Genomic DNA, 14,107 nt, shown 5'->3' with positions numbered 1-14,107 from the left:
GAAAGTATAAATCATTAAGGAATGGGAAGAGGGGATGTTAAATTTATTCAAGAGCTTAAGGAGAGACATGGACACATTAGCTCTACGGACAATATCTTTCACGTGGATATCCCAATGTAAATTAGAGGAAATTTTAACCCCAAGTAATTTAAAGGAAGACAGAAATATCTGGGGGGATAGGGTCAAGGAAGGCGGCAATAGATTTCAAGAAATTTATCGTAATTACAATTGACTTAGTGGAATTAACTTTCATATTTAGGTTCTTAGCTTCATCCGAAATGTGGGATAGAATTTCAAGGGGGTCACTTTTAATATTCCTGTGACATACTTCGAGGATAATTTTACTTCACCAAAATTGCCTTTATTTTTACGGTGACACCTTAGATACCTTTCGATTGTCTTCGATATGGAATAGAAGGCCTAAAGAAAGTTTCAAAAATAAAATTTAAACTTCCCAGTCCAAAAATTCGAGTGGTATATTTTACATCATATTAAGTCAGAATCGACGGTCTCTATTGACCGGTCAAAAAGTCGACATGAGGACGCCTTACATTTAATGAAACGTCTAAAATCGCTTTCAGTAACCATAAGAGGTATGCAGCAGCTAAATTTATAACGCAAAATGTTGTAAAAAATAAATTGCGTTATGTGCGTTATGTTGCGTTATTTGCGTTATGTGCCAGCTAAGTTATGTCAATTTTAATGTGGTGCATATGATAGGCATTTAATGAGATATATAGTAAAAAATTGTGCCTATGAATCAGACAAATTGACGTTCATACTAATAGTGGCTTATTTCAACCAGCCATAAGCCTCTCTAGATACCTGAGAAGTATTTACGGGAGTAGTATTCGAATTTTGCCCTTTTTTGTCCAAAGACCCTAAATATAAATCTCACCAAAAAACCAGGTACAAGCAGAAGGATCACAGGGCAGGCCTAGGTCATTGGCAACATTGACACAAGTTTGTCCAATCAAAAGACAGGAACGATCAAAGCGACGATTCAAAGGCTTCTTGAGATCGATAAGGAGCTTATTTGTTACTATGCCATCCAAAAAAAATTCAATCTGAAATTTTCAAGGTTCACTAAAATCTATATAAAACTTTGATAAAAGAAAAACACTACAAGCAAGCCTATTTTACCGCAATTTTGAGAATAAATAAATTCTTTAGAAATCTTAGAAATCTAGAAAAATCTTTAGAATAGTAGTTTTGGAGCCGATTTACATAGCTAATTTGTACTGTTATTATTTATAATTTGGAATATGCTCCTGGAACTTTGATATCAAACAGTTCGTGACGACGAACTATAAGTAAGGAGCGACGCGGCTCAATAATAACCAAAACTAAGAAACAGTCTTTATAACAAGAGATACATCAAAGAATCGAATTTTGATGCTGATTCAAAATATATATAATTCATAAAGTTTAGTGTTACCCATCAAAAGTTACGAGCCTGAGAAAGTTTCCTCAATTTTTAAAAAAAGGAAAAACACTCCGAAAAAACTAAGTGATCATAATGAAAATCGCACCATCAGGTTTAGCATATTAGAGAACTCTACTGAAGAGATTTAAAGCTCCTATATACAAAAATGTGGAATTTTGCATTTTTTTTGTCAGAAGAAAGATCACGGATGTGTGTTTATTTGTTGTTTTTTTTATCTTTTTTCCAGTGGTGATTGTATCGATCCAATAATCCTAGAAGATAGGAACAGAGCTCATTGAATTGGAAATTAAAAAGTTCTGGAGTTTTTTTTGTTTTTTTTTTGCGGCCAAAAAGATTTGAGGGCGGCTAGCCCCCCCCCCCCGCCTTCCACGCCCTTTTTTTTCAAAGTCGTCCGATCAAATTTTGAGATAACCATTTGGTTCAGCATAGTTGAAAGGTTCAATAATTATACCTTTGGGGATAATACTAGCCCCCAAACCCCAGGGGACAGGGCTGTAACTTACAAAATTAACCTATTGTTTAGGTATAATATTTTTCAGCGATGATTTTGCCAGGAGGGGTGGGGGGGGGGTATTTTAAGTGCAAATTTCCATGCAGAAGTTTCTCGAGAGGGGAGGAAATTTTTCATGAAGAGGAGCCTGATTTATCGGCGTTATATTAAAAATGATCAAAAATTACATACAAAAAGGCAAGCTTTTTCAACTGAAAGTAAGGAGCAACAATAAAACTCCAAACGAACAGAAATTATTCCGTATATGAAGGGGTTGCTCCCCCACTCTCTCCTCAATAACTTGCTCTTAATGCTAAAGTACTGTTGGTCCCAATTTCCTAACAACAACTCCTGAAACACAATGGCCTTTTAATTAGAATAAGAATTGTTTTAAGTGCTAAAAAAAAATTTAGCCTGAATAGCAAGGTATTGAGAAGGGGGGCAATTCCTTCATACACAGAATAATTTCTGTTCGTTTTGAGTTTCAATTTTACGTCTTTGTATAATTCGTTTACTGTACATTTATTGGACAGGCAAATGCAAACGTACGTTTTGTAGTAGGTTTACGTTTACCGTATAACTCTGAGTATAAAATTCATGTATTCATCAACTTGAATAAATCCACCATCTACTATTTAAAGTAGATAAAGATAAGTAGTAAAGATAAATCATGTAAAATCATGTAAATCATGTAAGTAGTAAGGATAAAGTAGTAAGGATAAATCATGACAACTAACTAGGTTTGGACTTAGTCTTTTTGGATATTCGACACAATTCGATCCAAAACTGGAATCTTAGAAAACGAATGATTTGAAATGTGTATAGTCCCGGACTCTCTTTGCTCTTCTTGACCTTATTTTACGCTTTTTGAACTAAACTGAACTAAAATAAGCCAGGTTCTCGAACCCCTGGCTTGTGAATATGGCCGTACTCAAAACCAATTGAAAGCTTTATAGTAAATAGCAATAATGATAATGATTTGATTTATTTATTAAAAACACTTACATAACAACGACACTCAGAGGCTATAGCCTGTAAGGAACTCAACAAAATACAACATTAACTAAAAAAAATTCAATTAAAATAATCGGAGAGGAAGGATGGGTAAAGGATGAATAAAGAGTATTGTCTAAACCACAGAAGAAAAAAAAAACAAGACATGGTATTGAATCCAATTCTATTTTACAAAATTCATCCTTTTCGTAGGTAAGCCCTATAGCTTTTCATAGGCAAACAAGATGGTAGTACTAGGATGAAGTACTAAGCTGGTGCAGCAATACCTGCAATTTCAAGCCAGTTAACAGCCAAAAGCGTCTTTAACAAGTAATAATTTTTAAAAATCTATGACAGCTTTTATTCTGTCATAGTTTTTTCAAGCCAGTTAACAGCCAAAAGCGTCTTTAACAAGTAATAATTTTTAGAAAGCTATGGCAGCTTTTATTCTGTCATAATTTTTTCAAGCCAGTTAACAGCCAAAAGCGTCTTTAACAAGTGATAGCTTTTAGAACGCTATGACAGCTTTTATTCTGTAATAGTTTTTTCAAGCCAGTTAACAGCCAAAAGCGTCTTTAATAAATAATAATTTTTAAAAATCTATGACAGCTTTTATTCTGTCATAGTTTTTTCAAGCCAGTTAACAGCCAAAAGCGTCTTTAACAAGTAATAATTTTTAGAAAGCTATGGCAGCTTTTATTCTGTCATAGTTTTTTCAAGCCAGTTAACAGCCAAAAGCGTCTTTAACAAGTTATAATTTTTAGAAAGCTATGGCAGCTTTTATTCTGTCATAGTTTTTTAAAGCCAGTTAACAGCCAAAAGCGTCTTTAACAAGTGATAATTTTTAGAAAGCTATGGCAGCTTTTATTCTGTCATAATTTTTTCAAGCCAGTTAACAGCCAAAAGCGTCTTTAACAAGTGATAGCTTTTAGAACGCTATGACAGCTTTTATTCTGTACTAGTTTTTTCAAGCCAGTTAACAGCCAAAAGCGTCTTTAATAAATAATAATTTTTAAAAATCATTGACAGCTTTTATTCTGTCAGTTTTGTTCAAGCCAGTTAACAGCCAAAAGCGTCTTTAACAAGTAATAATTTTTAGAAAGCTATGGCAGCTTTTATTCTGTCATAGTTTTTTCAAGCCAGTTAACAGCCATAAGCGTCTTTAACAAGTAATAATTTTTAGAAAGCTATGACAGCTTTTATTCGGTCATAGTTTTTTTCAAGTCAAACAGCCAAAAGCGTCTTTAAAAGTCATAATTTTTAGAAAGCTATGACAGCTTTGATTCTGTCATAACTTTCTAATCCCGATAGATAAGAGACGCTTAAGTCCACTTTTTTCGTATTAGCTTTACGACACAGAAAGTTCCACGTCTTCTATTTATCTATGGCCTCATAATCCTGGCCTGAGACTCGAGATATGACTATCTTATGACTAGATAAATATACTTAACATGTTTCCTTTATTAAGGTTCTAAAAACGACTAAAATGGACTATACTATCAGCAAAGCCGATTCGGGTTTAATACCCTGAGATACGGGAGGTACAGTAGCAATCATGAAACAAGACAGTGAGACAAAATACCCAGGTTGAAATTATAGATGAAATTTGAAAGTATAAAACGTAAAGGAGATTACAATAAGAAAAAATCAAGCTGAATTGCTCAAATCTTGGCTGCCAAGATAAAAGCGAAAGTATAATACTTTTTATCAAAAACATTCATAAAGATTATATAGCCATCTCACATTTACTGGGGCAACTTTTTCTCCCGTGTTGGAACGGCCACCAATAGTATAAAGAAAAGAAATTCGATTAGAAAAGAAAAATAACAACAACCGAAACAAAACATTACCTCAACTGAATGTTTTCTAAACCCGACAACTTCTCTACAGTTGACGGCCAAATGATGCCACGCCCGGGTCATGAAAGGTAGCTGACATGAATCAGTGGCAACTACACTGTATGATGTTTTAGTGGCTTCGCTCACTTTTGCCACAATACTACCCCTATCCGGCCGGATCCAAAATTCTACCAGCCATCCAGCAGATCCTAGCGAAAAAAAATGGATATCGGCACTGTTGTCATGCGAGTCTTTGGTGGTTTCCGCAATAATTGGAGACTGGCCAGTTTTGGAATTCGTGTAATCAATAACTAAAAAATTAAAATTTATTAGACTGAAGGTTTTCCAGAAGAACCATTCGGAAAGAATCTTAGGGAAAACAGCTAGTGACGATGCACCAAGCAATGTTCTGTAAAAGCGATGTTGTTTGGAATCACTCAGCCTAGTTTCTTGAAAGAGCGGTTTAGATAACTTTGATAATAATTATAATTACCATAACAATTATATAATTGCATAATGATTATTATAGTTATAATAATTACAATTTAGTGCAATGATTTTAATTATAATGATCATGTTATAACAATAAAAAATATTATAATAATGACTATAATAATTCCAAATAAAACAAAATCACCCTTATTTACAATTCTGTTCCACACCTTCACCCTCCCCCTTGTATTTTCTTTCCACGTACTTTAAAAAAAGCAGGTTATAGTACAGTGATCTCATCTCCTTCGCAAGCAAAAACGAACAAGCAAAACAATACCTCCAGAGCTACTTTTTATCATAGGATCTTAAAATTGTTTTAGAATGTTGCCCAGAGAGGGGGGAGGGAGAAAAGTACAGCGCCAGATAGAAGACCAGGATGTCTATGTACTGTTGAATCTCACCACTGATACGCCTTCGTGCTGTTACCGTCTTTCGAGCTTCAATTTTTAGAGCCATAAGTCAAGCTCGACAACAAATATAAATGAGCATTCTTTTTCTGGATAAATTTAAGCAGCTACTGGTCTGAACCGACAAGCTGTGAGAAAGTTTATTGCTTAGGACTTAATTAAAGTCACAGTCGACTAAAAGTGCAGCAATATCCTCAAGTGCTGACTAAAATATTCAATTTGAAGCCTGTCAAATAGGCCTCAAAAATTACCTTGTTCTGTTAAAATTCTTCCTTAGTCAGTATCAGGTCTCCAACCTGATCCTAATGTCAGTTCTCTGCATCCTGATAGCCACAACAAACAATATTGACAAATGACCTGCCTTAGCCCTTTCAATTTACATTATTTTGGCTTTTCGTTCAAAAGCTGCTGTTCTTTTCATTGGATACTGTCTTTTGCAGTAGCTTTAAATCTTACTGATTTGACAGACTTTTCAAAGAAAATACATTTTACATTTTTTGGCTAGGCCAATCATTTAAGAGCTAACTCACATCATCACAACATCAACCTTAATTCTTTGTTTCAACTCTACAGGATCAGCAGCAAAAAGAAAGTCCGTTCGTCCAATATCTCTTTTCATTGTTATTCAGAATAGTCCTACTCACTTTTTTTCTGGAAACATCGTAAAATACGAGCAGATCAAGGTTACGAGCAGGATTGCCACCCTAGTGATTTATCACTATTTCTAGTGATCTTTTATATTGCCTAAACAAAAAAATTATTAAACCAGCACATAATCTCTAAACTATAGAAGAAAATCACTAAATCAGCCAACAAATCACGAAAATCTAGTGTTTTTTTTTCCCTCACCAGTTGGCAACCCTGATTACGAAAGACAATAGGATATTTTGCATCCTAAAGCAAATGATTACGGGTAGGAACAATGTTATGTCTTGTAAGGATATAATGATGTAATCTTTCAAAAAAGGAAAGGGTATAAAACCTTAGGGGGTTGTAATTTCCGAGAAATTGTCGATAGTCATGTCTCTTTGAAAATGTTTGACTTTTGGTATTTCAGAATATATGAGGTTGTTAGATAAATGGGAAGTATCTATCTATAGGCAATATAATAATAATAATAGTAATTTATTTATAACCCACTTTTATACAAAACAAGCGGAGTAAAGCACACTAAAAAGGAAAAAAAAATCAATCAAATACACAGAAATAGAGACAACTTAAACCGTAATCACTGACAAAAACACACGGTTAGTAATATGGTTTGGACCTTGGGACAAAGGCATTTCTTGTCAAATTATTATTAAGCAATTCAAACGATTGGATAATGTCGGTAGCACCATACTTTTCAAAAATACGTGTATTACGATATGAAGTGGGAAGGTACAATGAAAATTTGCAATATCTAAAATAAGCGATACGGATCTGGCGCAAAGGATTCTTATTCAATAACGAATACATTCCACTTAAAACAAGAAAGAATGGTCACAATATGTGGAATACATTTTAGCTAAAGCTCGGCGTGAATATTTTGCACGGTTAGGTACAATTTTTGCATATCCGATCTTCAACTTTTCTTTAACATCTCTCAGAACTTGAAGTCGCAAAAAAGTGAGTGTAGAACAAATACTAATTCCTAACCACCGTAAACTCGTAACATTGCGAATTACTGAGGATCCACAGAACAAATTATGAGCTGATGATTTGGGATTGAAAACTAAATGTTCACATTTATCAACATTCAAAAACAGACCAACATCCCGAAACATCCTAGAAATACGTTGCACCGATAATGCCAAAATAGACTTGGTTCGGCTTAAAACTAGCAGGTCGTCCGCATACGCAATATAAGACACATCAGATAAATTATAAAAATACGAAGGCTTGATTCCTAATAATACATTTTGAATGCAAGCATTAAATAGATAAGGTGATAGCACCCCACCCTGTCGTACTCCAGATTGAACTGGTATATTACTGCAGTACCCTGTACCAGATTTTAAACGAAGAAACGAATTACTATACCAAAATTTAAGTACATGTATGACAGAAGGATTCACTTCAAACTCTGACAAAGAGTGCCACATTTGTGCATGGCGAATACTATCGAAGGCTTTAGATAAAACCAAAGCGCAAATATGTAATTCATAACCTTTAGACTGGACATCATAAAGAGTTGAAGCTAAAACCTTATGCGCATGCTGACACCCAATACGAGGTTGAAATCCAAATTGGTTTGAGTCTTTCGCAGTTCGTTCAATAATATATGGGAGCAGAACATATTCAAAAACCTTACAATATTGCAAGCAACAGTGATGGGCCTATACGTACTGCAACCAAAAGAGTCTTTTTGAAGTTTATGAATCAAAGTTACCCATCCCCGACGGATGTAACCAGGCACCAAAAACTAACATAAACAGAAGAAGAAAAGTGTCAGGAGCTGAGTGACTAATGCCGCCTGATCACTATGTACATAATAAGTGCTAATCCAATCAAGATCAATCGATTTAGACATAATCTTAATCATACAATTAACAATACTTCTAGTTGAGACAGGAATAACATGACGTTGCAAAATTTTAGGTGGCAAAAATTTAGAAATTAAGCACTGAAAATGATAATGAACTCTATACTCAATCTTACAAAAAATATTTTTATAATGCCCAAGCCAAGACTAATCTGGGATAACATCACTGGTCCCCAATGAATCAAATTTAGACGTTTATATGACTTCTTTCCATTTTACTGCACTTTTAGGGAACTCAGCACCATTATATCGAACCAAACGAAAATACCGTTTAAACTCCGCTTTTGTCTTACTCTTTATATCAAACACTTGGCCTCGCAAGGGCCGCCTACACGCAATCCAGATGCGAAGACAGAGTTTAGCACGATTTTTGACGGCTTTAAGATCCGGGTCTTCTTTCCAAATTGGTCTCCCAGTTTTGAGTTTAACCCGAACAAGGGGGACAGCTACATCCTCAGCTTGTTTCATGCACATAACTAAGTGAAGGTAAAAAAAATTCAGCTATACTCTGGCTTGTGGCAAAAAAAACCGGTCGGGCACTATAGATTAAAAAGCATATTGACGCAGGACAAGAGAGCTGTTAGGGCCAATTGGCTTTGCTCCACTCTCGTTTCATACACCATTTTCTGTTAGCAGCACAAGGATGATTAGATGGATCAGCGGTTAATGTCACAGTAAGGGAAAGGGGAAGGTGGTCGAATTCACGTTCGTCTTCGTCAACATTAACGACAGAACAGGGAACATCGGCAGAGCAAATACAATGATCAATATTGGTCACAGTACCACTATTATGAATATAACTGTAATTAAGAGCTTTGGGTACTATGCGGTAACCAATAGGCAACGAATCTAAAACTAGGTTGACACGAGTAGAGGAGATATGAACATCACAATTGAAGTCACCTACCATTACCCAACGATACCCATGCTTTTCAATATTGCATAACAGAGTTTTGCGGGATAAGCAGGCATTAGAAAACTTGGTTAGTGAAGCTAGACGTTTCTGATCGCAGGGAAGATATACATTTATAAATACAAGGTGACCAAGTCGTATTGCCATAATATTATCAGAGGAATGAAATAAGATAGGTGACAAAGGAGTAGCCAATCGTTTGATAACACATGCAAGGCCCCCGAAAGGTCGGCCTTTTGTTTTTCAGGCATTGGTGGTAAAGATAATATGGTGGCTACTTCTTCGTTGAGAGTTAACGGAGATGGCGGGAAGTAAATGTTCTTGCAAGAACAAAATGTCAAAATCATTCATTTTTTTATTTAATGAGCCATCTTTATCTTTCGTGCCATTGATATTAAAAGAGCAGATTGAGACGGACAATTCGACAGTCATTTCCGAATCACACATTTGCTGAAGACATCACGCAGAATACGACATTTTAGGCTATACGGTACATGATTACCCTCACAATTAGCGCATTTTGGATCAAAAACACAACGGGAATCACGGGATGATACATGAGAGCCGGCACAGCGGCTGCATTTTGTTGACCTATCGCATTTGGTTTTCATGTGGTTGGGAGATTGACAATTATGACAGCAACGGGGCGGCCGCAGGAATTCAAAAACCCGGAATGATTCATAGCCCACCTTGAGCCCGAGTCGTAGACTATTACTCTGGGCTACAGCATCAGCAAAGGTAATTTTCACAGCCAGAGATTTTCCCAAACGTTCAGCGTCGATGACACCTTCACATTTCTTAAAATTTATCACCTCATAATTAGCGGGCACCCCTTTAACAATGCCATGAAATTTCTTTTCTTGAATCATGACGTCACAGCTATTCAATACGGTTGGAACCGCATCGCTGAAAATCTTTGCTGCAGATTGACTAATCTGAACAAGCAGTTTATCGCCAGAAGGCTTTATGCTGTGAATAGCTTCAGGCCAGGGATTTTATTAATAGCATGAGCCCGTTTTGAAGGGTCGTCAAGTTTAGTAGGCACTTTCGAAATGATAACGGTGGCAGTGCTTTCAATATGAGGACTAGCATAAGGAATGGGAAGTGACGGAAAATTAAATCATAAGCTGTTACCTTTTCTTTGATGAAGTTGAGGGTACTATCCAGAGCACAAATTTCGGATGTAAGTTTATAACAAATAACAGCAGGAATTACATGCACTTCGGTTTGTGAAATAATTACATACGTTGGCACTGACAGCTCCTCATTTTCGCACTTCCGAAGCAAATCAATCATATCTTTCACAAGACGAGCGGAGGCATTATCACCTTGTCTCCTTGGTGCTGTCTTGCTACTAGGGTATATTTCTGCCCATAAATCAACTTTAGCATCTTTGTGAATATTTTCAGGAAATAATTCCACTGCATGACTAATAATAACTTCATCATCAATACCCGATCGAATGTTTGATTGGATAAAATTAAGAATAGCTGAATGCAAAAACATTATCACTTTGCTTAGCTCAGCCCAAAACAGTCTTGGTTCAAAACATAGCCGTAATTAATCCATTATCCAGGTAAAAAAAAAGTCCATCAAGATTTCATATGCAATCATTAAAAACAGCTTTAAAGTCCATATATGTTTGCACTCTCAGTGTTATAACATATTCCAAAATTAATCCGGCTTAAAATTGAACTATTGTACACCGGTCAGATGCCGAATGACAATATACATTTAGTCTCTAATTGATTCCGAATATAATCCTTTTTCAACACAAATAGCTTTTAACAGGTAAGAGACTGAATAGCCACTGAAGGGTATACGATTGTATACCCTCTGAATATGCAATTATATGTGTTACTGTGGATGCCCGAAATCTGGTTAATGTCGACATTCACTGGTAAATGTCTGAAATTCTTTTTTCTCTGTTTGGGTTCGATTAACTTTGTGAATCAGCTTTTTCAGTCTTAAGCAAGCTTTAATGGTAAAAGTTAAAGTTAGGTTAGGTAGGGTTAGGTCAGGTTAGGTTGGGCTAGGATAAACTAGGTTACAAACCTCAGAAATGGGTTAAAAACCTACACAACCTAACCGAACTTGTCAGCGTCAAACCTCGTATAAAACTGAAAAACTTGACTGGCAACGCTGACTAAATTCAAGGAGAAAGAAAGGTATTACGGACATTCACGGGTGAATGTCGACGTTTACCAATTTCAGACATTCACGGTAACTTATACACTATAAAATGACGGTTTTGGCCATTCGTTTACAAGCTCCCATTCTTCTCATTGAATACTTTTTTTAGTAGTAGCTTTAAGTTTTTCTATTTTCACACACTTTTCCACAAAACTTCAATGTTTCACAAGGCCATCCGATCGAGAGCTAATTCACTTCGTCATATTATTTCCCTCAGTGATACTTTTCTTTTTTGCTCAGAATCATCGTGTTTGCATTTCTGATGGAAATACGGTAAGACAAGAGTAAATTAGGGTTACGAGCGACAATAGGAAACCTTGTGCAGCCTACTGCAAGTGACCGTGGGCAGAAACAACATACTGCCTCCTAAGGAAAATAATCTCTCAAAAATGGAAAGTGCATAAAACTACAGCAATGCACTAAACAGCTTGAAACATCTAAAAAATGTTGCCAATGGACCAGTCTCGCTGAATAGGCCTCATTTTGGTATTTCACAACACATGAGAATGTTACAAAAATGGAGAGAATCTTTCTATACAATGTCCAGGAGAGAGACTTGATTGCATCTCTTCCAAGCCTTCCTAAAACAGAAGTTTTTGTTTGTAAGTTTCAGCTCGCACTCTTAAAAGTTCTTTTGCACATAGAGTGCAGAAACAGTTGGAAGCCTTTTTATTTTTCATAAGTTCTTTTCTTGTATGCTTACCGCATCGCTTATTTCTTTTTCTTTCGGCGATATTTTGTTCCTTGAGTCTTCTTAGTGAGCCTTTACTATGACCAGATTTGGGGTTTGATGCTTCCCATTGATTTGGTTCCCTCGGCAACTGGCTTAAAATAATTGGCTTCTATGACAACAGGGCTTATCTTACTTATTAATTATAGGTTTGTTCTATAAGTTTATTCAGTTATTCTATAAGTTTCCCATTGCTAATTCTTATTAGATAGCTAAGTTACCAATAATTCTCAATTAAAGGATGCAATTGAACATTTTATTACTTTTCTAAAAGTATATTTGGGGAAGTTAGGTTACTTATCCACTAAAGCAGAATACCTGTTCTCAGCTTATTAGAACCACCAATAATGTCTAAGATTGCAAATATTAGTACAACGAAAAAACGGTACTGTTCTATTAGCTGGAAGCCACGCAAGATAGATGATAAAAGAAGCTAGTCAAACAGGTTGTTTCAACGGAGAATTTGATTGCAAACAGTGGTTTCTCACTGCTTTTACAATATTTAAACTTTAGTTTTTTGGGGTTTAGGGGGGAGGAAGGTACCTAGGTTAGGTTAGTAATTTAATATATGCCATGCTATACCCCTCACCCCCCCCCCCCAATGTGAAAATATATAGCTGAAATTTGTTCCTGAAGTATTATATTTTCATCGTATTTTGTTTTATTTCATTAGCATTAACCAAACTTCACTTCTTGCGTGGCTTCCAGCAAATAGAAAAGTACCGAAAAACCACATTCAAGTGCGAATCATGTTAATTCTGCAAACAACCATAATTCTGCAAAATGGAGGATAGCCAAATGCCACATACCGCATAAATACAACCAAATACCACACATAAGAGCGAATTATGTTAATTCCGCAAATAATCATAATTTTGCAAAATACAGGATAGCCTAAGATAATACAATATAACCTTTATATTTTTGCTGCGGGTGAATAATGTAATCCACTGGGTGAAATACAATTAAATACTATTTCAATTTACCGCCAACGATAGACTTCATTCGACTTCCGATTGGCTACTGTCCTACCAAGCGTTCAAATCATAACTCACGCAGTGAAAGTTGGTATTCTTACCAACTGGTATACTCTCGTAAAAACATATATAAATGGTGCATCATACAATGTGATATTTAGGAGTAGTGTCACCTGGATTTGAGTATGTCCCTAAGGCTATTTTTGTTCATTATTTTTTATTCAAAAATTTGAAGAATTTCCTGTCTAGTTATTTACTTTTAGGTAGAAACATTAATATACGGAATAGTAGTAGATTCAAAAGCCAGTCACCCTACTTGTCTTTTGTTTACTTTTACTTTACCGGTTACTTACCATTTACTTTTGTGCAGTCCTTAACTACATTTACAAGAATTATTAAGCAAAGAAAAGTATTAAGCAAAGAAAAGATCATCGAGAAAAAAATCTTCATAATATATCCTAATTTGTCCCAAGTGTTTAAGCTAAAACTTGGCTTGAAAAGCAAGATTTCCATTGCGTATTAGATCCGTTGAAGTTGCAACTAGTCGAAAGTTATGGAAGTTGCAGTTAGAACCCCTGTGACACTGAAACAAACGCAGTATTTAGTTACTGTTTTTCCGTTTGAAGAAAATCACCACTATAAATAGAAGTAGCACAGTCTTTCGACTGCTACTACTACTAACAACTCACTGCAGCACCAAGCCGCCTGAGGCCAACACAGCTACGAATACTCTTCCTCCAACCCAATCTATTCAAAGCTTCTCTCTTAACACCCTACCAAGAAATTCCATCTTTCTTTAAATCCTTTCTTACGACCTCTTGCCACCCCATTCTGGGAGGTAAACTTTTTTTCGTTTAGCCCTAGATGATTGAAAAGGACCATCTTTGACAATTCTCATCCTTGAGCCTTTAGAGGAGTCCTCTAGACATATATTCCAAAATTTTTAACGTACAACCTCTTCTAATTAGTTCAGATTAGGGACAAGTATGTTTTTGTTGTATCTAGTGAGGAAACATCAGTAAAATTATTTATATAACTGTTATTTAGTTACAATTTATTTGTAAATACTATGAAAATGACTCATATAACAGCATAATTACAAT

At 35.6% G+C, this 14,107-nt stretch overlaps 1 protein-coding gene across 3 annotated transcripts in view; it reads right to left on the bottom strand.

Annotated features, from left to right (window-relative positions):
• The window catches only part of mv (lysosomal-trafficking regulator mauve), a 329,493-nt gene that overhangs the window by 196,998 nt on the left and 118,388 nt on the right, over positions 1-14,107 (bottom strand). For all 3 annotated transcript variants that reach the window (XM_089092605.1, XM_089092607.1, XM_089092608.1), the window contains exons 12-13: positions 4,781-5,079; positions 899-1,067 (exon numbers count right to left, since the gene is read on the bottom strand). In XM_089092605.1, coding sequence (XP_088948731.1) covers positions 899-1,067; positions 4,781-5,079 — 468 coding nt within the window. The remainder of the gene's footprint in view (positions 1-898; positions 1,068-4,780; positions 5,080-14,107) is intronic.

The sequence above is a fragment of the Artemia sp. Qi Xiang Cuo genome, chromosome 7, assembly GCF_049724085.1.
Source record: "Artemia sp. Qi Xiang Cuo chromosome 7, ASM4972408v1, whole genome shotgun sequence".
Lineage (NCBI taxonomy): Eukaryota > Metazoa > Arthropoda > Branchiopoda > Anostraca > Artemiidae > Artemia > Artemia sp. Qi Xiang Cuo.
The sequence above is the reverse complement of the archived record's forward strand: the minus strand, read 5'-3'. Positions and strand labels throughout refer to the sequence as shown.